This window comes from Ictidomys tridecemlineatus, chromosome 7 (genome assembly GCF_052094955.1).
Source record: "Ictidomys tridecemlineatus isolate mIctTri1 chromosome 7, mIctTri1.hap1, whole genome shotgun sequence".
Classification (NCBI taxonomy): domain Eukaryota; kingdom Metazoa; phylum Chordata; class Mammalia; order Rodentia; family Sciuridae; genus Ictidomys; species Ictidomys tridecemlineatus.
The window spans coordinates 173,480,034-173,504,924 of NC_135483.1; the positions used below are offsets into that span (position 1 = coordinate 173,480,034).

The 24,891-nt window shown below is 35.1% G+C and overlaps 2 protein-coding genes across 7 annotated transcripts in view; both read right to left on the bottom strand.

Annotated features, from left to right (window-relative positions):
* Kansl1l (KAT8 regulatory NSL complex subunit 1 like) overlaps positions 1–1,297 on the bottom strand; it is a 141,880-nt gene extending 140,583 nt beyond the window's left edge. For 2 of the 6 annotated variants that reach the window (XM_078017956.1, XM_078017955.1), the window contains exon 1: positions 1,082–1,297. The gene's annotated coding sequence lies outside the window, so the exon portion shown is untranslated. The remainder of the gene's footprint in view (positions 1–1,081) is intronic. The other 4 variants (XM_078017958.1, XM_078017953.1, XM_078017957.1 and 1 more) reach the window with 3 other exon arrangements.
* Positions 1,298–13,784: 12,487 nt separating this feature from the next.
* The window catches only part of Acadl (acyl-CoA dehydrogenase long chain), a 29,598-nt gene continuing 18,491 nt past the window's right edge, over positions 13,785–24,891 (bottom strand). Inside the window, exons 9-11 of the mRNA XM_005341157.4 lie at positions 21,360–21,487; positions 18,599–18,685; positions 13,785–14,476 (exon numbers count right to left, since the gene is read on the bottom strand). Of these exons, the coding sequence (XP_005341214.3) occupies positions 14,383–14,476; positions 18,599–18,685; positions 21,360–21,487 (309 nt within the window). The 3' untranslated portion in view covers positions 13,785–14,382. The remainder of the gene's footprint in view (positions 14,477–18,598; positions 18,686–21,359; positions 21,488–24,891) is intronic.

The window sequence follows — 24,891 nt, forward strand, 5'->3', positions numbered from 1 at the left end:
TTTTTTCCTAGTCAAAACACGCCCAGTATGCAGTATTCAAAAACATACTTCACTTAGGTTTTGTTGATAACTAATCTGTCCTACCCAGTATTTTAAAAAGATTTTGCTTTCTACTAACCCAAACTCAGCACGAAGTTTGAAGCAAAGGTTAAAGAAAGACGAAGAGCGTATCTCGAAAGCACATGACTGTTCCTAAGTTTGGAAAATCAACAGAATACGCTTCCCACAGTTGCGGGTGGGGGTATCTCCCTGAACTACTCCTTCGAAGGGCAGAGCAGGCAGGGAAAGAATTAAACACTAATTCTCCCATACTAACATCTATCCAATGTCTGCTCTCTTGGCAGTAAAACCGACCTCTTCCTTTCCTGTGGTTTCTGAAACGACCAAAACATAAAGCCCTGTACTTCTTGCTACAAACACCACACTCAATTTTTCCAGGAACACCGGTCCTTTCCTCCACACACCCAGTGACACAAACTAGGAAACACCGTCCCTCAATAACCTGTAGATTCCGCTCCATCCCAAATAATCTTAAAGGTCAAACCAACATATGCCTAAAATAACGTACGAAATAAACTAAATAACAGTCACATCTAATATAGCTGTGCCTCTCAGCTCCCCCTAAACCAGCTACTACCACACCCGCAAGGAATGAGGCGCGGCCTCAGAGGCAATGGGCGGGCCCAAGAGACCACGTGTTCTTACTTCTGCGCACGCGCCAGCCAAAACAAAAGAGAGGCTTGTCAAGCCCCGCCCCTCCCACACGTGACCCGCCTCTAGGCCCGCCCCCACCCCGCCCTCCACCCCTATCTACCCTCCCTCCCTTCAGCTCCTGCCAAGGCTGTTAGGTTTAGCCGTTTAAATTTGGCTGTGGTCCGACCCCAGTCCTAGCGCACGATGTTGTGCCGGGGCCCAGAGCCTAACAGCCCAGAAGATTCGGGGGACGAGAGGCTGCCGATCGGGGGCCCAGCCCGCGAGTCCACCCAGCGGTCTTCTCCGCTCTCCCCTCCCCGCGCTGCCGCCGTCCCCAGCCGAGGAGACCCACCCCCCTCAGCCCGCCGCTGAGACGCCGGCCACTCGCCTGCTGGGGCGCCCTGGCTCCCCTCCGCCGCCGCACCTTCGGTTCGGCCGTGGTGGGGGCTGCCGAGGTGATCTCTAGCTGCCCGCCCGCCTCCCCCCCACCCGGGGCGCCGCTGACTCGTCTCCAGAGCGCGCTCTGCTCCCGCCCCGGCCGCCGCCGCCGCCGCGGTTTAACAGTCCGCCCGCTGCCCGCAGCTCCAGGCGGCTCGGGGGACGGAACCCTGCAGCGGTGTGGGGGCGGAGCCCGGTGCCGGCCAATGGCAGCGGGGGAGGGGCAGCGCCATGCAAATGAGAGCGGGCGGCGGGGAAACCCCGACAGCGGGCGGGGCCTGCGGAAGCTGCTCGGAGCGTTCTGGAAGTGGCCGGAGCGCGACGGCCGAACTCTGCTGCAGGGCAGCTGGGGCGCCGCAGATCCCTACAAGCGTGTTCCTCGCGGCTTCTGCTTCCCAGTGCCAGCCAGGAAAAACAACAACAAAAATACGTCAAGGAGACTTCCCGCCTCTGCACTGCTATTTCTGTACCTCCGTGACAGGAAACACAAAGCACTGGGGAAAGTCAGGCTGCTTCTAGTCCTGCCGCCCGCCCCGGGGCCGCCCAGGCTCCTGGCGCCCGGGTCTCCCACCCACGCTGCACCAGGAGCCAGTTGTAATGGAGCTTTCGCCCACCTGTCAGTTCTGTAGGTCTCTATATATCTGCCGTATTTGCATAATTAGCTGCTTGCTCAAAACCAGTCATAATTTTGTACGACCCCTTAGAGCCCCTGAAATTGATGACCAATGTGCATTGGATACACATTGGGTCGGTGTCTGTATTTTTTTTTTTTTTTTTTACAAAACAAAAACAGGAGCCGCGAGAGCACGCTTTTCTTTTTTCTTTTCCTTTCTTTCTTTCTTTCTTTTTTTTTTTTTTTTTTTTTTTTTGGTCTCTACAAAACTGGAGTAAGTCCGCTCTGCAGTAGCGCAGTGAGATAAATAAACTTGAGTTTTATGTGAAGATAGTTGGCCGGAGACGCCCAAAAACATCCCTAGGAGACTTGCACCTGTCTCAGCGCTTCTCTCACCACTAAACTACACCCAGGCACTTTTTTTTCTTGAAACTATAGCTATTTAGACGATGGATTCCAGGATTTCCTAAGCATCTTACTTTCGCTGGAATGACTTAGGGAGTGGAGGGAACTCGAATTTTAGATCCAGAATGACAATTGCCTTGCCGATACTTCGGCCTTATTAATTGGACCTTATTAATTGGATCGGAGTAATTAAAGGGGAAATCAGAGAGTCAAGAAATTAGTTACAACAAAGACATCCCCTAAAACAGTACTAGAATTGCAAGTAGGAATGCATGTTTCTGATCTTTCTAGTACATTGTGATATTAGTGAAAAATTGTTTTGACAAACCGGATTTAACGGAGAGAATACTTTTTTTTTTTTTAACTACTCAAAACAACAATTGTACCTTATTATGGGACAAGGGAAGATTCAGGAAAATGATTTACCCTCGTTGGATTAAAAGTTGTGAACTAATAGTGTGTTGTGAAAAATGTATCCAGGAATATATGCTGGGTACTTACCATATTTAAAGGGCTGCTATAGTCCCTTAGGGACTGAAATGAAAAAATTAAAAGAGAGAGAGAGAGAGCGAGCGAGAGAATGAATGAGAATGAATAATATCAGAGAAGTCAAGCATATGTTAAAATAGTTCAAAGGAAGATTTTGGATTTGAGTTGGGTATTTTAAAGGTTTCAGGCAGAAATTCAAGGAAGGCATCAATAGCCATGGAGAATTTGTTCTTGAGTAGCTTGAACGAAGGTAATATTTTTCACGTTATTGGGGTAGAAAAGAACACTGCCAACTAGATTCGGGTTTTTTATTTTTATTTTTATTAGTTGTAGATGGACACAATACCTTTATTTATTTTTATGTAGTACTGAGGATTGAACTCAGTGCCTCACATTTATGAGTTAAGAGCTTTACCACTGAGCTATAACCCTAGTCCCAGATTGGTTTAATCTTGAAAGACAGGAATTCAGATTTAACCTGCAGGAATTGTAGAACCTCAAATTCATTTGATGGTACAATTTTCTTCTGTGAAATAATTATTCATTACCCAAACAAAATATTTATATATTCACCAAATGTTCGTTGAACACATATATTTTGTCATGGGTAATGGTAATGTATCAGTGAAACAAAGTCCCACCCTCCTGGAGACACAGGTAGTAAGCTTTACAATAATACAAATAATGATTTGTAAAGCATTTTTGCATATATTATCTAATTTTTTCATCAAATACCACAAGAGGGAGGTTGTTTCCAATACTCTGGGTTAATTCTTTTTTATTCTAGTCTATCAAATTCTGCACATCTTAAATCTATCAAGGTAACAATATGAAAAATTATCCTACTCCTTTATATTCAATTTATGATACTTTAATAAGAATGGGGAATAATTAACAAAAGAATATATGTAAATATGTTGAAAAACACAAGTAAGAAAAATCCCAATCATCTGTAAGTCCTGCTATATTTTATATGAGATGTGTCTGCTACTGGGTTTTGTGGGCTTCTTTTTATACAATTTAACTACGTATTAAGCACACTGTATATTGACTCCAAATACTGCTCTAAAGCATGATTTTAAGATGTGAACTATAATGCATGCCAGTTTTCCAGACTCTAGAATATCAAAACTCCTTGTTATAAAAATTGTCATATTAAATCATTTGTCAAATTCAATAACTCAGCAAGAGCCTGAAAAAAGCATATATTTTTTAAAAGTGAGGTTATATTATTATTTAGAAGCTACATTAAAATAATTCTGATTTCCAAGAAAATTTAACAAGTGATAAGAAAGATCCATTAAGAACAAGGAGAACAGAAGGGCATCATTCCTGCTGACATAATTAGTATCTGTCTGGAAATATGTGAAAGTGTCCAGCTAAGCAGTATTACAGTGATTTCATGAGATAAACTTCTCAACTTTATTCAGTCACTCCTTTCCTTCAGGAAACATTGGTGCAGCACTTAAGATACAGCTGACACTGTGATAAATGCTAGAGATAGGGGAGAAAGATCAATCGCTGGCTTCAAGCAACTCAGCCAAGAAGGGGTTACAAATACAACCTTTCTATCCTTCCTGCTTTTTCTCCATAGCTCTTTATCACCATCTAACATAACAGATTTTGATTTTTACTTGTTTTTTTCATACTCTAGGATTTAAATAAGCTCCACAAGGTTAACTTTTTGCTGTTTCCCCAGAGCATAAAACAGGATTCTCTACAAATACAGGTTGAAAGGATGAATTCCTTAATTCTCACATTCTGCAGTGTTATATTCATTTTCCAGGTGGAAAAAAAAATGAACTTCAGTGAAGATAGTGTACCCAGATAGTTTCACTAATAAATGGCCAATCTTGGAATTAAAGGCAGATCTGACTGACTCCAAAGCAAGAGTTCTTTCCCCACTACCTCTTAGAGAATAAAAAGCTACTTTAAGAACTTTTACTATTTATATTTCTATATTTCTGTGCTCAGGATAACTATCTTTCATGGTCATATTCTAGTATATTTCTTTGTTTTTATGATCAGGTTTAGAAAATGGATTAGGAGAATCAGTAGAGCTAAAAGTGGTAATTCCTTCTCAGGATAGATTTAGCTTTAGCCAGTATTTATAGACAAGCAGAAAAGAGGTAGGGGTAAGTAGCAATAGTTTTAGGATTCTTTTAATCAGGGCTAGGTACAAAGGAGGACGGAACTGTCATATGACTATAAAGAAATAAAAACATGACTCTGTGCATAAAGTAGCCACAGCACCATATTCACAAAAGACATAACAAGAGACAACTCTCAAGATCCATCTTCTGTGAAAGTGTAAATTGTGAAATATCCATATATTCCAAAAAGAAACAAACTATTGAGATATAAAACAACAGAGATCAGTCTTAAACAGGATGCTGAATGAAAGAAACCAAACTTAAAAGAATGTAAATATTATATGATCCAATTTATTTAAGACTCTAGAAAGACAAATCTAAATTGTAATGATAGAAAACAGACCAGTAGTTCTTAAGGTGTGGCTGGGGAGAATTGGCTGGGATTGGTTTGAGAGGTAATAAAAATATTTTGCACCTTGACAATGATGGAAGTCAAATAGGTACATGCATTTGTCAATACTCATCAAAACCTATATTTTAGTACATGTTATTATATGTGGATTCTACTTCAATAAAGTTGATTTTTAAAGCAAAGTCTCCTTGATAAATGAAGGTAGACTTGGAAACCTCAAGAAGTTTCTAGTCCAAAATGTATACAGAAAAATTAAAAGCTAGTTTATTGTTAGAATACTATTAGGCTGTGTGTCATGTATAAGAAACCCAAAATAACAATGGTTTAAAAAAATAAATTCTCTTGTAATTTCATTCTCATTTTTATGGCATTTTATAATGTTTTAACATTTCTGAAGTAAGAATGACCTGTAGTTCATGCAATAATAAAGCACTGTATGAGTTGATAAGTAGTGTTTTTGTTTATCTCAATAATATGTAAATAGTGTTATATCTTAAGATATCAATGAAATGCACTAAAAATATTCTATTTTTTGGTCATGCTGACATTGAACCCAGGATCTCATGCATGCTAGGCAAGTATTAGTATCACTAAGTCACATCCCCAGCCCATGTAACTCTAGAGGTAAGCATCCCAGAGCTGATACAATGGCAGTACAAAGTCATCAGGAACCTGGGCTCCTTTCAATTATTCTCTTCTACCCAAATTCTATTCTCAAAGTAATCTCACAGCCCTACATAGCTACTAGATCTCCATCCATCATTATCTCTTCCCAGACATTAAGCAGGAAAAAGAGCAGAAGTCAACAAAGCCTTTAAGGGGTCTCTCCTGAAGTCTTCTTAACTATTCTACAACTTTCTCATGTGGATATATGTCATTTCAAGGGAGACTAGGAAATGCAGTCAAAACCAAATACATTATCACCTCCAATAATATAAGAATCATTAGTTTGGAAGAAAGGAAAAATAGATCTTGGTTAGACAATGCTGTACACCTGTTTCCAAGGCAAAATGTCTGAAACCAGAGTCAGCTAGATGTAACAAGGTTTAGGAGGAGAGAGGGTCAAATAAAAACAAACAAATAACACCACCACCCCACACACAAAAAAGGCTAAGAAGATATTTTTGGTTCTATAGACCCTTTTTCAGGTTCTGTGGCTATATCCTTATGTATCAAGAAAGCCAAACATATTGATGTAATAAAAAAGAACAATGGTGCACAAATCTGGAAAATCACATTTGGAACAAAATATGAAAGACTATGATGCAAGGTTAACTAAAGAATGTAAAGCTTATATTTGGTAGGTAATAATGGAATAATTAAAGATTTTACACAAATGAAATGATGAAAGTATTGTTTTCACAACATTAATCTCATAGGTCTTTAAACACGCATATCCTGAAGTACTGGTCAGAAATCACTACAATTGAAGTGTATCTAACATTCTCATTCACTTCATATGAAATATGAACATCATGACAATTTCTTATGCTCATTGAATGTGTTATACATACAGTTAGTGCTCTGTGGGTTCAGCATCCTGGGATTCAACCAAGGAACATAGAAATTCCAAAAGGAAAAAGGAGAGAAACTGCATTTGCCCTGAACAGTCACACGTTTTCTTGTTATTCTTTAAGCAATACAGTATACAACTATAAATGTATTTAAAATGTATTATGAATTATTAGTAATATAGAGATGATTTAAAGTATACAGGAGAATGTACATAGTCTATATGCAAAAACTATGCCACATAATATCTGTAGATTTTGGTATCTGTGGGGGTCCTGAAACTAATCCCCCATGCATACCGAGGGATAACTGTATAACACCAGTTATATTTCCTTGATTATGTACCATGTGTGATAGTATATGAAAAGTTATACCAGTAATAATGGGCCAGGTTATGATACAGTAACAGCCCCCAAATCAGTGAATTAATGCACAAAAAAATTTATTTATACCTCACACAGTCTGCTGCAGGTTCAGGCAATATTCTAGAATAACGGTCTTCCATATGTTGGATCTACACTCCATCATATACATATCTTATGTCACCTCCATAGCACCTCTACAATTGCTTCCATGGGATAAGACACAAACCTCACTTCCTTCCACAACCCATTGGTAATGGCCAGTCTCATTACTCTTCCCAATTACAAGGGTACCAGGAAATGATGTACTTACGTTGGTAGAAAGAAGACTTATACATAGGTATCAAGACTTTCTACTATAAAATCATGTCAAAAAAACTTTAAATGGTCTTCAACAAATGAGACTATATGACAATACAGTCCTGATCCCAACAACCAAAATATAGTTTGTAGTTGCTATAGTAGGTATTTGTTATTGCTATTTGGTTTCTATTCTTATAATTTCTCTTTCCTAATATTTTCCTGCTGATATCTAACCCTCCACTCTGCTCAAATGCTTTGAGTGAACCTTATCTCCATGTCCCAGAGAGGACCCTAAGAGGCTCAAGTAAATTCATATACTCTATTTCCCTTGAAACAATCACTAGATCAGAGATAGGCATCGGACCAAAACCAGTCCCTTGTGAATTTCAGTGCTTACACCCAAAATACTGGGCAGAAGGGCATCTCACCCCACATACAAAAAATAAAGCCCATATTATGACCATAAGAGGGGTCAGTTTCAGAATTAGGCCTATACTATAAAGGACAGAATGGAGGAGTAAAGAGCATCTGATAAAGTGAATAGTTGGTGACAAAGTTAAGCTGCTCAGCCAACCATCTTTGAATCTGCCCTATCTTTGAACTTTCCAGTTTTGTGAGTCTTTCTTTCAATGTTTAAGCAAATTTGACTTGGGTTTTCCGTTTCTTGTATGAGAAAACATTAACTTGTAAGCCAAGGTCACCATCTCCTAGATAGTCCGAGGGCAATGACGGAGCACAAAAAAGTATTTGACAGGAACCAATAGCTGGCATTTCTGCCCACTGAGGGGCTGAAATGAGCCATCTTTACAACTTTCCACTGGGCCAGGCAAAACTATCAAGAAAACTTCATGACAGAGGTCCTATTTGCCTTGCTTAATATGATTTCCTTCTCTGTTCAACTTTCACAGGTACTACCTTTCAAAAAACCTTGAGACTTCTGTGTCTCATCTCGGCTTCTGATTCAATGCAGCTGAATGGACATACAGACTAACCAAAAATTTGATGAAAGTTAGTAAATGTATAGTGAGTAAAAAAAAATAAGAAAAGCATCTTCTGCAACTCCTAATGAAATAATATATCTTGTCAATAATTATTGATGAATGTTAAACTGTTAGGTAATATCTTGATAGGAAATTTGAAGGAGGTATCACACGAATCCTGAGATCCACTGATCAATTTCAGATTCACTAAAAGTGAGAAAACTAGATATGTGTCTCATAATCTGATGTAATATAATATTCACTGTACTGCTTATTAAGTTATCTGGGCAAAAATATTGAGTCGGAATCTAATTAAGCCTTTAGATCTATCATTTTACCGGAAACATGGAGAGTAGAAGCATAATAGAAACCACCATGAGAGATCAATAAGGCAAATCAATAATGGTGAACATTTTACAAAATAAATGACCATTTCTTTTTCTTTTTTTCCCCCCAACAAATCAACTATATGGAAAATAATCCTCAACTCACTCTATGAAGTCAGTGTTACCCTGATAAAACCAGATAGTACAAGAAAAAAAAGTTCAAGAAAATTATAATTTCATGTTCCTTAAGAACCCACACAAAAATTCTCAGTAAACTATTACCAAATCAATCCAAATAATATATAAAGAAGACAAAAAATAATGAATACATGGGCTAATACCAAGGATGCAAATTTGGTTTAATACTTAAATGTCAAGGAATATACTCCAGAGCTCTGGTTTGAATGTTTTCTTTCCCCAAATTCAAGTTGAAACTTATTCCTCAATACAACAGTATTAAGAGGTAAAACTTTTAGGAAATATAAGGGCTCTACCCTTCCTTCTGATGGGATTAGTGCCTTTACAAAGGTATAGAGGGACTAGATAGCTCCATTTTGTTCTTCTGCCGTTCTGCCATGAGAGAACACTGTTCATCCTGAGGACACAGCCTTCAAGGCACCGCTTAGAATCACAGACTCGTTCTTTACCAGACACTGAACCTTCTAGCACCTTGATCTTAGACTTACCAGACTCCAGAACTGGGAGAAATAAATTTCTATTATTTATAAATTACCCAGTTTGTGACATTTTGTTATACCAGCAAGAACAGACTATGACATCTGTTATACTAATAGGTCAAAAGAGAAAAACTACATGATGTAGAAAAAAGTATTTGACAGACTCAATATCCATTAATGTTAAAAATTCACATAAAATTAGGACTAGAATGGTACCTCCTCAATCTGATTAAGGGCTACTATTGGAAAAAAAAAAGCAAAAGTCTTAAAAAATAACATATAATGTGAAAAAAAACCCAAAAAAACCTCCAACATCTTCCTGTTAAGATCAGGAACAAAAATGTTCATTCTCATCATTCCTGTTCAACATTGTAGTGGAAGTTCTAATCTGTACAATAAAACCAAAACAAAGTGGGGAGGGCACAAAAAAAGAGAAAAAAGAAATGAAAGACATACAGGTTATGTAGAAAGAAAACTGTTCCTATTCATGGATGACATTATCTATCCAGACTGTACCAAAGGGTCTATAAAGTAACTCCTAGAATTGATATGTACATTTAGCAAAATACAAGATACAAAATCAAGAAACAACAATTATCTTGGCAATAACTATTAGCCATAATTCAAAATCAACATAATTTACAATGGCTCTACAATTCAATATGTAAGTATAAATATAATATAGGAATTTTATGTTGAAAAGTAAAAATACAGGCCCCAATGATTTTTGTTTTTGTTTTCCTTTTAACTAGATCAATCTGTCAAGCTGGCTTTGTCAAACACTTGAAAGTATTAGAGCATATAAAGAACTCCCAAAGTTCAATGTTAAGAAAACATGCAGCCCAATGTTTTATAAAATGGACAAAAGACCTGAACAGACAATTCACAAATGGATACACGTGAAAGATAAGCACATGAAAAGCGGTTCAACATCATTAGACTTTAGGGAAATGCAAATTAAAACCATGAGATATCACTATATATCTTTCAGAATGGCTAAAATAATAATACAAATGCTGGAGAAGATTACAAGCAACAGAAACTCTGATGGTAGGGAGGCAAAGTGATAGAGACATTCTGGAAAAACAGCTGGGCACTTTCTTCTAAGTTAAACATTTATTTACCATGTGATTCAACAGTTACCCTCCCTGATATTTAACCTTGGCAAGAAGTTAAGATTTGACTTTAACCGAAATTTCCTTAAGCAGGTGATTAAATTAACAAACTGTGGTACATCCATACAGTGGAATACCACTTAGCACCAAGCTATTGATTCATACAAAATGGGTAAATCTTAAGTGCATTTTTCTAAGAGAAAGAAGATATTTTCAAAATGTAACCTACTGCATGATTCCATTTATATTACCAACTCAAAACTATAATACCAAAGTTTAGATTGGTTGGTGTCAGGGGTTAAAGTGTGAGAAAATGTGACTATAAAGGGAATTTTCTGGGGTGATATAACTGTTCTGCATCCTGATTTTGGTTATTGCTGCAGAAACCTATACATGCTAAAATTCTAATAAGAAAACAAAAAAAACTTTACTGTGTGTATACCAAAAATGGAAAAAAAATATGTGATCTGTTTTTTGAAAATTTAAAAAGAGAAGGAAAAAAGGGAAGATTAGATTTGGGAGACAATACCACCAAATGCAATTTGTGGATCTTCTTTAGATTTTTCTTGATTTGAACAAATTAACCACAGAGAAAAAAGTTTTTTATATAACCCAAGGAAAATATAATGTGAACTTGGCATTATATGTTAAATTTAAATCTTTGAAATATGATAATAGCCTGGTGTCTATGTAAAAAATATTGATCAGTTAGATACATATTTTGAAACACATGTGTAATGAACAGTATCAAGCCTGGGAATTGTTTTAAAATACTTGAGAAAAAGGGGGTGGGAGGAGGTTAGAGGTTCACTATATTATACTCTAATTTTCAGTATGTTTGGAATTTTTCCCATAACTTTTTTCTTGAAAATAAGATTTTAAAAAATAGAATACAACCTCTTTTCAACATTTATTGTAAAGTAGCTGACACAGGCTTACAGTTGGTTTCAATCACAACATCAGATCTTTCCAATGCTGGTCCAAATAAGCAAATGCTATGTGTGCCAAAAATAATACTGACATGAAAAGTCTCCTAGAAATCTTATACTTTGAGCAATAAACAACTAAAATACTAGATTAGAAAGATTTGCAGAGTTAGAATTTAAAATAACAAGTCAAGGCAGTCTTTAATGACAGCATCAAAGAAATAAAGGGCAATAATAATTTTAAAGTGATAATTATGATCCTAAATTCTCAGCCAAAACCCCAATGACTAGGCCTTTAAATTCTCATTAACATTTACATAGTTTGCTTTCTTGCTGTGTCAATCCAGCCTGTTCTTTTGAACATTATTATTATTTACTGTTTCTTGATTCCTCATCACAGCATGAGATGTAGATGATAAAATTTTCTCCTGAGGGGACAACCACACAAGCAATGCACAAAGATTAGCTATTTAAGAAATGAAAATAAAATGAAAAGTTAAGAAGTATATTCTGAATTCCTCCTTTTTTTTTTTTTTTGTAGGTTATTTTATTTTATTTTATTTTATTTTTTTTGGTGGGGGGTGGTGTGCCAGGGATGGAACTCAGGGGCATTTGACCATGAGCCACATTCCCATCCCTATTTTGTATTTTATTTAGAGACAGGGTCTCACTGAGTTGCTTAGTGCCTTGCTTTTGCTGAGGCTGGCTTTGAACACAAGATCCTTCTGCCTCAGCCACCAGAGCTGCTGGGATTACAGGCCTGCGCCACTGACCCAGCACTTCTTTTAGTTTTTAAGTCCATGATTCAACACATGCTTCTTTTGAGGGTATAAAAGACTGAAGGCGGTAAGGTAAAGAAAACTAACAATTTAAAAGAAAGAAAAAAATCTCAGATTACTTTTAGAAAACATAATTGAATATCCATTCATTTTGTGATATATAAGAATAAACAGAACTTATAATAACTGTGTAAGAGAGGGAGAGAGAAGGAAGGAGGGAAAGATTATTTAGGTCTGCTTGGCAGACTTTTTTGTTCCCTTTCTTTTGATAATTACATTCTCTGCTTTAGTAACTGCTTTCCCTGTCCCTGCACTCCTGATGAGGAGTACATCATAGTACATCTCTCCCCTAACTTATGACATTGTGCTAAAGGATACAGGGATAGAATAGTCCAACATCTCATAATGAAGATCTTCTTCAGTGTCCTTTAGACCAATTTGCAAAGAAAACTAGAAAGAAGTGGATTTAGGGAAATTGCAGACAGTTCTAAGCTCTAGAATCAGGTCCTTGAAACCCTAGCCACTACAGCTAACATTTGAACTGTTGTGACTAGTCTGTAATCCTTTTAAACCACAACACTAAAGTATTTTCCTTATAATGGCTTGAATGAATAATTTGCACCTGAAGAAATGCTAAGAAGTTGTCCAAGGTCCAATGAATGGATCCTAAATAATAGAGTCATCATTCAAGCCCAGATCTGTCCACCTCTACAGGCTTTTCGTATTCTATTTTATTTACAGATGATATATTCCTAAAATCTAGTTTCCATAAGATTGGGAATGGGAAAAAAAGGGACTGTGGTGGGGATGGGGGTGGGGATAAGGTCTAGTCAAATCCTTTTATCACTTGATTCTAAGAAGGAGGTAAAAACTTCATATAATGTAACACTTAATAAAAACTTATTTTAACCCATATTGCATGGTAATTAATGCATATAAGAAAGAACCTAACATGGTTAGCGAATGTCTGCTAAAAAGAAAAATCAAAGCTATATATTTTGAAGAAATCTCTCTCTTCTCTCTGCTCTACCTCATTGTAATGGTAATATAACTTTAAGTTTTTTAAGTTGAACAAAAGTACATCTATTTACTTTTTAAAAATGTTTTATTCACTGATTCACCAGTATATGCAAAGAACAATTACTGAAATGATGTTAGCAGTTTACAAATTAATGGTTTAATTTTTATAAGTTACTTTTCACTCTCAAATCAAGTGTGATTTCCTTACTTTATTTTTAATGCTAACTTTCTTTTATTATAATTAATATAATTTGATAGTCTTGTTTTTTTTCTTTCCTGCATGATTTATTACTACCAGTTTGCTGTTATATTTTTAACAGCCTGGTTTATAGAAGATACAAAGTATTTGTTAAATCAATCAATAAATTATATTCTTACAAAATAAAAGCTACTGTTTTGATACTTACCAGTATCCTGAAATGTAAATATGATGAAGTCTGTGTCCTATTATAAACTGAAATGGAAGTCTACTGAAAGTCCAGGCATCAGTAGATAAGAGAACTAAGAGCATTCGGTGGTCCCAGTTAGGCAACAGCCTTCAGGTGAGTCCCAGGAATGTCAAAGCAGGAGGTAGGAGGGCTTCCTGCTTTAACCATAGCAGCTCCTCACTAAGGGCTTTCCAAGAGACATTCTACACAAAGTTTGTTTTCTTTTTAAAGTTTCACTTTATTTTTAATTGATACACAATGACTGGACATATTTATAGGGTACAATGTGATGATCTGTTTCCAAGAAGGGTTGCTCAAAAAGAACTTGATGGTAGCATGGTAGGAACCAATATTCCAGGGAATCTGGAGCAAAGGTAGCTGAAATGTCTTCATAGTCTAAGTTAGATTTATTTTTCCCTTTAAAAGTCCATGTACTGTGAAGTAATGTTAATGCTTTTAAAGTAGTATATCATATATAAATCAATTCTGCCTCAATTTTAGGGATTTAAGCAATTTATGCTTTTAAAAATTATAGAGATAAATGAAATATTAAGGCTTCTAGAGTCAGAGAAATTTTGACCTTTAACAATATAAAAACTTAAAAGTAAAACCTTCACAGGAGAATTTTACTCTTTGGATACAGATATTTCTCCTTCCACTGTTAATGTTATATTTATATTTGATTTCTTTCTCTATACAGAAGGCACATAAAAACATATTTAGCATTTCCCCTCCTTCCAGGTTTCATTTTATCTTGAGTAGATTTAAAACCAGATTAGCTGTAATAGGATTCCAGGATGTGGGCAGATGTCTACTTGTCACTGACGATATCTCTTGCAATCAGCTCCCTCATTATTTCATTGGTACCACCATAGATTGGCTGAACACGGGCATCCACATAAGCTCTGGATAAATTAGAAGATGGTTGAATTTATGTAAATAAAATATATTAGAAACTCTAAATTTCATCTTGCCAGGAAAATATTATTCATTTAGTGAAATCTAAGCAATAACAGTTATTCATGCTTTTTTAGTACAGTATTCATACTAAATTGGCATAGTAAAAACCCTACTAAGAAGGCTGGGGTTGTGACTCAAAGGTAGAGGGATCACCTGGCATGTGTGAGGCATGGGTTCTATCCTCAGCACCACATAAAAATAAAATAAAGATATAAAAAAATAAACAACTACTAAGATATTGATAATTTATGTAGCTTTGTTTTAGTTTGCTTTATGAGATTATAAATTCAAAGTAACATTTATGTTTCATCTGATTTAATTTTGTAAAATTCAATACATACATAATAGCATTCTGAAAAGTCTGTTTTAAATTTAGAATTGCATAGAATATCTTAATTTATTGTTATCTTTAATGTTTCTCTAGGAAAATGAAACTCACTGCTTATAAAGACAAAAACTGAGAAATTACTTTCCCAGTACCACCACTGGGAATATAATTGATGCTCTAGAAAATATTAATTACCACAAACATAACAAGGAACTTGTTTTTTGGAAATGATTAACAGTCACAGATGTGTGGAGTTCAAGTACTAGGTGTCTGAGTCTACTGTGAGACTGTCACACACACAGTCAGGAGTTCACTTTTGATGGCCATGATAGCTACCATGCCAGTGTATAGCTATTTTTACCTTTTCTAATATCAATTTAACCTCTTGGTTCTGGGCTTAGGGAGATAAACATTATTGTTTTATAGGTAAGGTAAGTGAGATTCAGAGAAGTTAATACATTTACTAATTAGTGGTTACCATTTAGTGGTCACATAACAGAAAATTGGCAGACTGGATTGAGAATGAGGTATCCTGCCTCTATGGCAAATATCTTTTTTATTATGTCACAATACTGTCATTGGTCCAGGTGGGGCTACTTGTTGAGCTCTGAACTTTCCTAGTAGACATTGAAAGGCATTTTTTTCTCATATATAAAAATCTATATTTTTTTAAATTATTTAATTTTTAAGACAAATTAAATCTGCATTTCTTGGGCTGGAGTTGTAGCTCAGTAGTAGAACACCTGCCTAGCATGTGTGAGGCACTGAGTTCGATCCTTAGTACCTCATAAAAATAAGCAAATAAAATAAATGTGTATTATCCATCTACAACTACAAAAAAAATAAAAATCAATCAATCAATCAATCAATCAATCTGCATTTCTCTAGGAGCATGACCAATGTTGGACTTGTGCTGTTCTATATTCATATTACTTTGTAAACAAGTAGGCACTCAGCAAATACTGATGTGACTTACCACATTACAAAGGAATTTACAATCTCAGTACTTTCTAGTAAAAGTTTTAAAAGGTAGAGACATTTATGTTTTCAAATGAATTTTTTTTTTCTGGACAAGCTTTGGGTTTCCCCACAAAATCAAACACTTGCATTTCAAGGACCTTCCTGGCATTTTAGTCTACTTCAACAGTCCCAATGCTTTTCAGTACTTTTGGACTGAGTTAGGCATTGTGTTTTTTTTCACACGAAAGAAATTCCAACAGAGTATGTAACAACAGAGATCAGTATACCTTTTATAGGTTACTAATTAAATTTAGTCATCAACTAAAATTAACAGAGAAAGGCAGCAGAAGAAATGTTTAACCATACTGCAACCAGGCTCTCCATCTCAGGCTGCTCTTTTCTAGCCTGACAAAGAAATCTTCAAACACTTGCCCAAGCTTAAACCTCACTTCTCATGGACCCAAGCCTAATGAATAAGACTGAAATAAACCCACATGCTGAAAACTAGTTATTAAAAACAATGACAGCAACAAAACAAATAACAAGGGAAAACAAAACACTTCTTTTATCTGTGAAACCAACACTCAGTCATTCATACACACACACACACACACACACACACATACACACAAATAATGTAGCTTAATCTAGGGGACAAAGAAACTCAATTGGGATATTCTTTTCTTAAACTGAAGCCTGTATACTATATTAATGTGTTGCCTAACAGATCTAACAGGATTTTTTTTGATATTAGGGGATATTAGGATTCCCTATGTCTTTGGGGAAAAAACATAGCAATCTAGATATATAGACACTCTGAACTAATAAACTGGCCAAGAAGGGTAATTATTATTTCTTAAGGAAATGTCTTTTAAGTTAAAATCAGGGATTTTAAAAAGGACATCAAACTACAGTTTTTCTTGCTACTGACTTGAATGAATGAACTCTGATTGTGATCCTCTTCCCTCAGCCTCCTGAGTTGCTGATACTCAAGTATGCACCACCCTGGTTTATACACCCTAATCTTAAACCACAGAGATGGCTAACTCCTGTCCCCCTTATATGGGGTTCTAAGAACTTGAACTACATAAACATTGAACCACTCCATGTCTACATTCCCAGCATCAGTTGTAACAACACAGTTAAGCAGAAATATATAAACATCCAGTATTATTTTACTTTCTAAGCATTCTGAATATTATGAATTAAGATAGATGGATAATGTGAGTAAAACACAAAAATACACAGTAAAAATTCCAATGATAATTAAGTTTGTACTAGTATAACTCAAAGCTTATTGCTGATTTCATGATTATACACAGATATATTTTTTAAAATCTGTTTTCCATTAAGGCATATTTGAAGAAGTTCTCTGAAAGAATATACCAAAATCCAAGATTTACAAAAAGAGAAAGAGAAATAAGTTAGCTACTTTATACCTGTATTCTCAAGGACAAAAAAAAAAATAAAACCAACCTCTGGTTGTTGCTAAATTCCCATAAATAGTTATAAATTATATATACTTAGTAATCAAAGCTTTCTGAACTGCCCAATGACTAGAGAAAATCCAGCAAATCATTATCTAGGCTGAAGCTTCTGTTCTTAACTTAATGAAACTTAATAAAATGTTTCCTTTCCTCAATAATGATTCTAGGCATATCAAATGTTTCCAAGTATATTTGTCAAAACGATAAATTAAAAGACATTAGGCTGACAGATTGAATACCAGTTGGATAATTTTCCCCCTTCAGATAAAAATTAGAAAAAAATTTTAGAAGCCCAAAGCATTCTTATTCTCATATTCACAACTATATTGGACTTTTCTCTGTATACCAAAAACTTCCTTGGAAAAATTTTATGAACTGAAAATACCATTGGTAAGAGGAAAAATACATTTTCTAGTATAATGATAAGTGTAATGAGAAGTAGAAGACCACAGGATGAAGAAAAGAAATTATGGAGACAGAGGGGAAAAAATCTGAAATAAAATACTGCCTACTTACAAATGATACTGTCTCAAGCTAAGAGTAGTCATATGTAATACAATAAAAACATATATATTATCTCCTTTAATTTAAAGAGGTAAAAATTCAATCTGTAAAAAAGTCAAATACATTTGGTTTATTTTTCAGAGCAAAATAAATAATCAACTAATTAAGGTATGACATCTTTTTTTGTTTGTTTGTTTTGGTACTGGGATTTAACCCAGGTTAAATGTACCACTGCATTACATCCCCAGACTTTATTTTGAGGAGGGGTCTCCTTAAATCACCGAGGCTGGCTTTGAACTTGTGATCCTCCTGCCTCAACTTCCAAGTTGCTGTGATTACAGGTGTGTGCCACCACACCTGACTAAAATATGACATCTAAGATCCTTTCAGTATGCAAGTTAATTATTTGTACTGCATTTGTTTGTTTTTTAAAAGCAGCAGGGAGTGTAGCTCAGTGGTAGAATGCTTGCTTGGCATGGGCAAGGTTTGATCCCCAGCATGATGGATGCACAACAAATTAAAATAAATTAAAAACTAATAGATTTCCTTCAAAGACAAGTATCAAGCTTCAGTATATTAACCTCTTCACTTTCTTTAAAAATATCAAGGTCCTAATGGTGAGTCAATAAAAGAAAGCTGCTTCCATTTGAGTGAACATCTCCCTAGATAGTTGAAAAATGCCAAGATTTCATACCTTATTTCCCTCTATACTTTATGTACAAATAGTACAGTAAAATTTTCTTTCATTCATGTGATTAAGAGGAGAATAACAGAGCAAATGTACTCACTTTGCAATTGGGTACTCCCACATGTATCCCCAGCCTCCATGGAGCTGTACACATTCATAAGCAACGCTGTTTTGTAAGTCAGATGCCCTAGATGACCGACATAAAAACAGAAATGTTTGAAGGGGATTTCCATGAGGTGCTTTATAATCAGGAAATGAATTATTTATAATTGTTTAAATGTACTCACTTATTCAAGCAATTCAAATAGAAACATTAGACAAGCAGAACAGAGGATAAAAATTACACAGGAAATAAAGAGAATTTTCACATAAAAAAAAACCCCACAATTTTATTTCTGGCTGGGTTTTTATTGAGGTTAGAAACAAATGTGGAAAACTCATATTATTAGGTTTTGGCTATTTTTTGGCTTAAAAGGATATAGTAAAGACTTGAATTAAGTCTGATTCATGCAAATGCTATGTATGATCTACATTATTCAATTATCTAGTTCTTTTTGCCTTTATAAAATGTCTTTTTCCTCCAAAAGTCACTTCCTCCCTGAAGATCACAATTCTAAATTTTAATAACTGTGAAATAAGTTTTTTAGGGTTCTGACTTTTCAGAAATAAACTGAGGATAAAAGTGAAAAACTAAAAAGGTAGACTAGAAAAGTACATTTAATGTTTTAAAGGAAACATTAAAAAATTATTTGGAACCAGGCGTGGTGGGGCATAATTGTAATCCCAGCAGCTCGGGAGGCTGAGGCAGAAGGATCTTGAGTTCGAAGCCAGCCTCAGCAACTTCGAGGTGCTAAGCAACTTAGTCTCTAAATCAAATGCGAAATAGGGTTGGGGATGTGGCTCATTAGTCAATGCCCCTGAATTCCATCTCCATACCACCCCCCAAAAAAATTATTTGGGGATTTTTATTTCTGGAGGTAGAGAAGAAGGTGGGAGAGGAAGAGAGAAAAAAATGAATATGAAAAACTTGGGAAAAAGTATTTTCTGATCTTACCATAATAATTTTGTTTGCTGCACATGGCTGGGGATGGAACACAGAGCCTCAAGCAAGCTAGGTGAGAGAGAGCTACTACTACTGAGTCTACTCAGTAACAATTTTAACTATTATAAAAATCCATCAGATAACCGGTAGGAATTTTATGCCTCTTAAAACAAAAATGTAAGCTATTTAAAATTTGTTCCTGCTTATTTTTCAATAGTGGAAAATACAAAGTAAAGTTAAACATAGACACATTTTCCTATTTATAATAATTTTTAACTCAAGCCATAGGACAGGTGATTGTGTTCCTAAGAAATACATTAACAATATAATGATTAACAGACAAATCTCTTGGGGCAATAATATTTGTGATTCAATTTTTTTATTTGGCAAATATTTTAATGGAAATATTGGCTGGGCTATAATAACTTGCTCTTTCTGCTTCAATGTTAAATATCATTATAAACCTGCTGGATTCAAAGACCAAGGTCAACACCTATGCAAATTTCTATTTTCCCAAAAGTAACTAAAATTTTTTTATTTTTCCCTCTAGTCAAGGAACTTGTTATAAATGTAAAAGTCTCCCTAAAAGTGCAAGTTCCTAGTAATTCCACACTTTTCAATTCAACAATTTTATTATTAAGGAATCATTATATAAGGCACTATTCTACATATTTCCCCTATTTTATTTATGACTAAACTGAACCCACGTTAATGAATGACAAGAATTTTTTCTAGTCTACTTTGGGACTAATGAGCTGTGAGAATGTTTTCAAAAAGAGGCAACCAAATTCACTTCTACAATCTAATTTAGATTATATATTCTTGCACCTTTTTTAATATTTATTTTTTAGTTGTAGTTGGACATAATACCTTTATTTTATTTATTTATTTTTATGTGGTGCTGAAAATCGAATCCATGGCCTTGCACATGCTAGGTGAGCATTCTACCTCTGAGCCACAACCCCAGCCATATTCTTGCATCTTAACATATACAAAAGCCTTGAAAGGGGTTGTTTTTCAATTAACTCATCTTTAACATCACTGTTAATCTTAAATTCTTATAAATCTTTCTAAATGTAAAACTTTTTTCCCTTTCATTTTAATAAAACATGTACAACTTTTGATTAGTTAATAATTCAATACTTCTTTTCAAGATATGAAAAATAACCGAAACAGAAAAATCCTATCCAGGTACTTTAAATGTACTTTACTTGTCTACCCTTTAGTTTTTCACTTTTATCTCCAGTTTATTTCTGAAAAGTCAAAACCCTAAAAAACTTATTTCACAGTTATTAAAATTCATAATTGTGATCTTCAGGTAGGAAGTGACATCTTTGGAGGAAAAAGACATTTTATAAAGGCATTTAAAAAAGATATTTTATAAAAATCCTGAATTTTATTTTGCAAATAACAAGAAGCTATCCCAAGTGAAATTAACTTAGTTAAAATTACCAAATGGAAGAACTGAGAATCAATTCCAAGACTCCTAAGTTTTGCTTTTCTCTTGCAGCCTCACTGTATGTCACTTTCAGATAATTTGAAATTAAACTATTACTTGAATGAAGTAATCTTAGTCATTCTACTTCAGTCTCTTAATACTTTATTTTGAATAGAAAGTTATGAATTAACAAACTTGAGTAATTTTTAGCATATTAGAAATAGGCCTAATGGGAAGTTTCAGCAGTTTTAAAAGTTGATTCCTACTGCTATTTTTCATTTATACAGCCTTCTTCCTTAATACCCTCAAGGCTGAGTTTAATGGCAAAATTCCATAACAGTCTGAGCAAGCACCACATTTTAATTACTGCAGCATGCATACCAATATTTCGCCATAGAAGCAGAGGCAGAATCCAGATGTTTCGTTTCATGTAGCTTCAGACAGCTGTCCACAAAAGATCTGGTTACACATATGTGTGTTTTTAATTCTGCTAGTTTATGCTGTACTGTCTTGAGTTTAAAGAAAATGAAAGAAAAATTGAGCATATAAAAGTACATATTTTGACTCCGCATCTCAAAAAGTATATAGCAAAAGATTTTTAGAACAAAACAAAAAAGATGGAATTATTGGTTTTACTATTTTAAAAAAGAATATATTAATCACCTTAAATTCAAAACATAGTATATTTTAATGCTAAGAAAACATGTACTAAAAGATGCAAAAATAAATACATAAATTACATCTCATGTCTTAGATTATAAAATGTAGACCATTAAAGAAAACTGCTTGAAAACCAACCAGCATGACTTTAATGTGTGAGCCCCATCTTGTGGTATAGTCCTTTAGGTACAGCTGTTGATTTTCCTCCAGAAACTAAATCCTTGAAGATTTACTCTCCATTAATGAAATTAAGTATACACATTTCCCTATTCTGCCTCTGTCTTGGAATAAAGTAAGGTAACAATGGGGACGGGCAGGGTGTTTTATATATTTATAAATAGCTTCTAAATATTATATTAATAACCATTTATAATATTAATAATGTAATAATCAGAGCACTCAAGAGATCAAAGTCTAATAACCTATAACTCTCCCACCTCTCCTCATACTTCCTCCCATCCCTCTCAAGAGTTTGTCTAGCATCTCAAACTTAAACTGAATGGTTTGAAATTGTCAGTGATAATGTATTATGTACCTATCTCTGTTAACCATGGATAACCAATAGTACTGTTGGAAATTGTTCTACTTAGACCATCCTCAATTGTTCCTGACAGTTCTCCCTTCAATCGGGTTTCATTTATTTCTTGATTTTGGTTCTCATATCTTGAACTTTGAGTTTAATCTGTTCACTCTGGCATCCACTCTCAGGAAACTGGCTAGGACTTGAATTACTGGCACATTCTACTTTGGGTTGCCTCCAAAAGTACATCCTATTCTAGCTGACTTCTTAGGACTGAGACCCAGCCAGTTAGCTGGCTCTGTTTTCTTTGTGGAAATCCAGATAGAAATAATTCTGATCATTCTGCTGTGGAATTTCGGAGAAATTCACTCCAGCTAATAGAAGGCACATATGTGGAAGTTAATGACAAAAGTGATACAGTGAAACTCAAATTAGAAATTAAAAGCATTCCACCTAAATACTACCGCTAAGGCCAAAGCCATGACTAAGTTCTCAAAGGAGGATTGTGGGGCTAAATTCTCATGGGATGCTGGGCCTGCTTTTACACTGCTGGCTATAGTAACTGTCAAAACACAAAATTGAATTTTTCAGTGTTATTGGTGGTGGAGACAATTTTGGTACTTTTCATTTCTGAAAAAATCAAAGAATGAGCATATAATAATGACCTAGGACAAGGAAAGATATGGGTATGCCAGGTGAAGTAGGAGCATTGAGGAACAGTTTCTTCTTAGATGGAATTGCTGTGCTGATCAAAAACCCAATTGATAGTTTTCCTTGGTTTTATCCCTAATGCTACTCTAGAAAGACAGAGTATAACAGGCATCTAGTGATTCCAAAACCAAGCAATGAGAAGGCTGACACCACACACTTACGACTTTTGCATGGATCCTTGCCTTAATTATCTCAACAGGCTGGCCTGTGTCAAAACTTGATTCCCCTCTAGTTCTATCTCCATTCTACTTCTTTCTATCTCCATTTCTATTAACTAAATATTTAATCAGGTCAAATCTCTACCTTTAAATCAGAACAAAGTTTCCCATTCACTCTTCACATTCCAATTTGCTCATAGAAAACTAAAGCTAGAACAAGACATCAACAGTGAGGAAATAATCTTCTCTATATATTGAAAACACATGAGTAAATATTCCACAAAAATACCCAAAACTGATCACTCCTGGCTTAGTTCAAGGACATTATCTATGATATTTCATTTGGAAAGCAAAGGGAATACAATAAGTCTCAAAATATTCTTGCCACATTTGAAAATTTATGCACTATTTACATTATGAGATAATCAAGACCCCTGAGTCCTATTCTCTCAAGTGAGTCTTGTTCCTATGCAAATGCTGGGAGATTCTAGACGCTTAAGTTAAATTTCAGACAAGGATGGAGTCATTTAGAATTCTTGCTTCAGTACATTCCGTGAGGTCCAGAGATTTCTGAAAAAATTCATGCCTCTGGGTACATCGTTTACTCTCTACAGATGAAGAGATTAAATATTTACATATTCTTGGCACTGAATTAGGTGCCACCAAACAGAACTGTCCTTTGCTTTTCACTGTAGACAATGAGTCATGCTGTCTGAAATTATTCCCTAATGAATGGCAGTTCATAACTGTATCATTAGCCAGGTGTTTTTTTGAAGGATCAACATGTTCTCAGCAGTATCTTTATCTGTCATTAAAATTTGCTAATAGGTAATACTGCGGCTAGCATGTAAAAAAAAGTTCTTAAGTTACTAAGTAGACTGGATAGAATGTCTTTCAGAGTTCTGCATGATAAATATCTTAGAACTTTAGAATGAGAAGACATATTTGAAAAGTTCTCTAGCCCAGTAGTCATATGAACACTGTTAGTTGTATTATCATCATATGTTATGACTTAAATTAAGATAAAACAAATTATGTTCACCACCTAATCTTATAGTTAATTAATCATATACTCAAGGACTTAGGAACAGGATATTCTTTTTGATTTGTGGAAGAAAAACAAGTTACCTTTCCCTCTCTCCTGTTCCTTTCCCAAATATTTGGTGTCCTTAGCATCAACAGCATGTTCCACACAGGAAATGACTAAGAGCTCTAGTTAAAAAAAGGGCATTTCATTTTCATTTGGCCAACCAGTAGGTGAAGGAAATAGGGAAAATTAAAAGGGCCATATACTTTAAACCTTGGGCATCAAAAAGAGTGTGGGTTGGGGAATTAGATAGCTACATAATTTTGGGCAAGTTATTTAACCTTTTTATGCCTCAAGTTCCCTATCTGCAAAATGAAGATGATAATATTAATAATGTACAGTTGTGAAGGCAAAAAAAATGAGACAATTTATTTAGCACAGTGTCCGGCATATAGGAAGCCATTTTATTTTACATACATTTTACTACTGTATTGTCTATTCCAGAGAAAATCATGAGCTGTGATATCACCTAAGAAGGTACAGACTTTTTTAAAAAATGAAAATCCTGTAATTACTGCTACTTTAGTATAGTAGCTCTTTATTCTAAAAAGGAAGTGAATTTTGTGACATGTACCCAAAAGTTCAGAAAGGCCCCAAATGTTCAAAATTCAAGGATATTAAAGTTAAGTGAAACTCAATAGTTATATGGTCATAAAATAACATTTAGTCAATTATATGGAGACGTAATCATCTTCTACTTCAGCTGAATTACAACTGTAGTGTGTTCAGCTATAGAATAGGAGATATAGACATGTATTGATGTATTAGTCATTCATC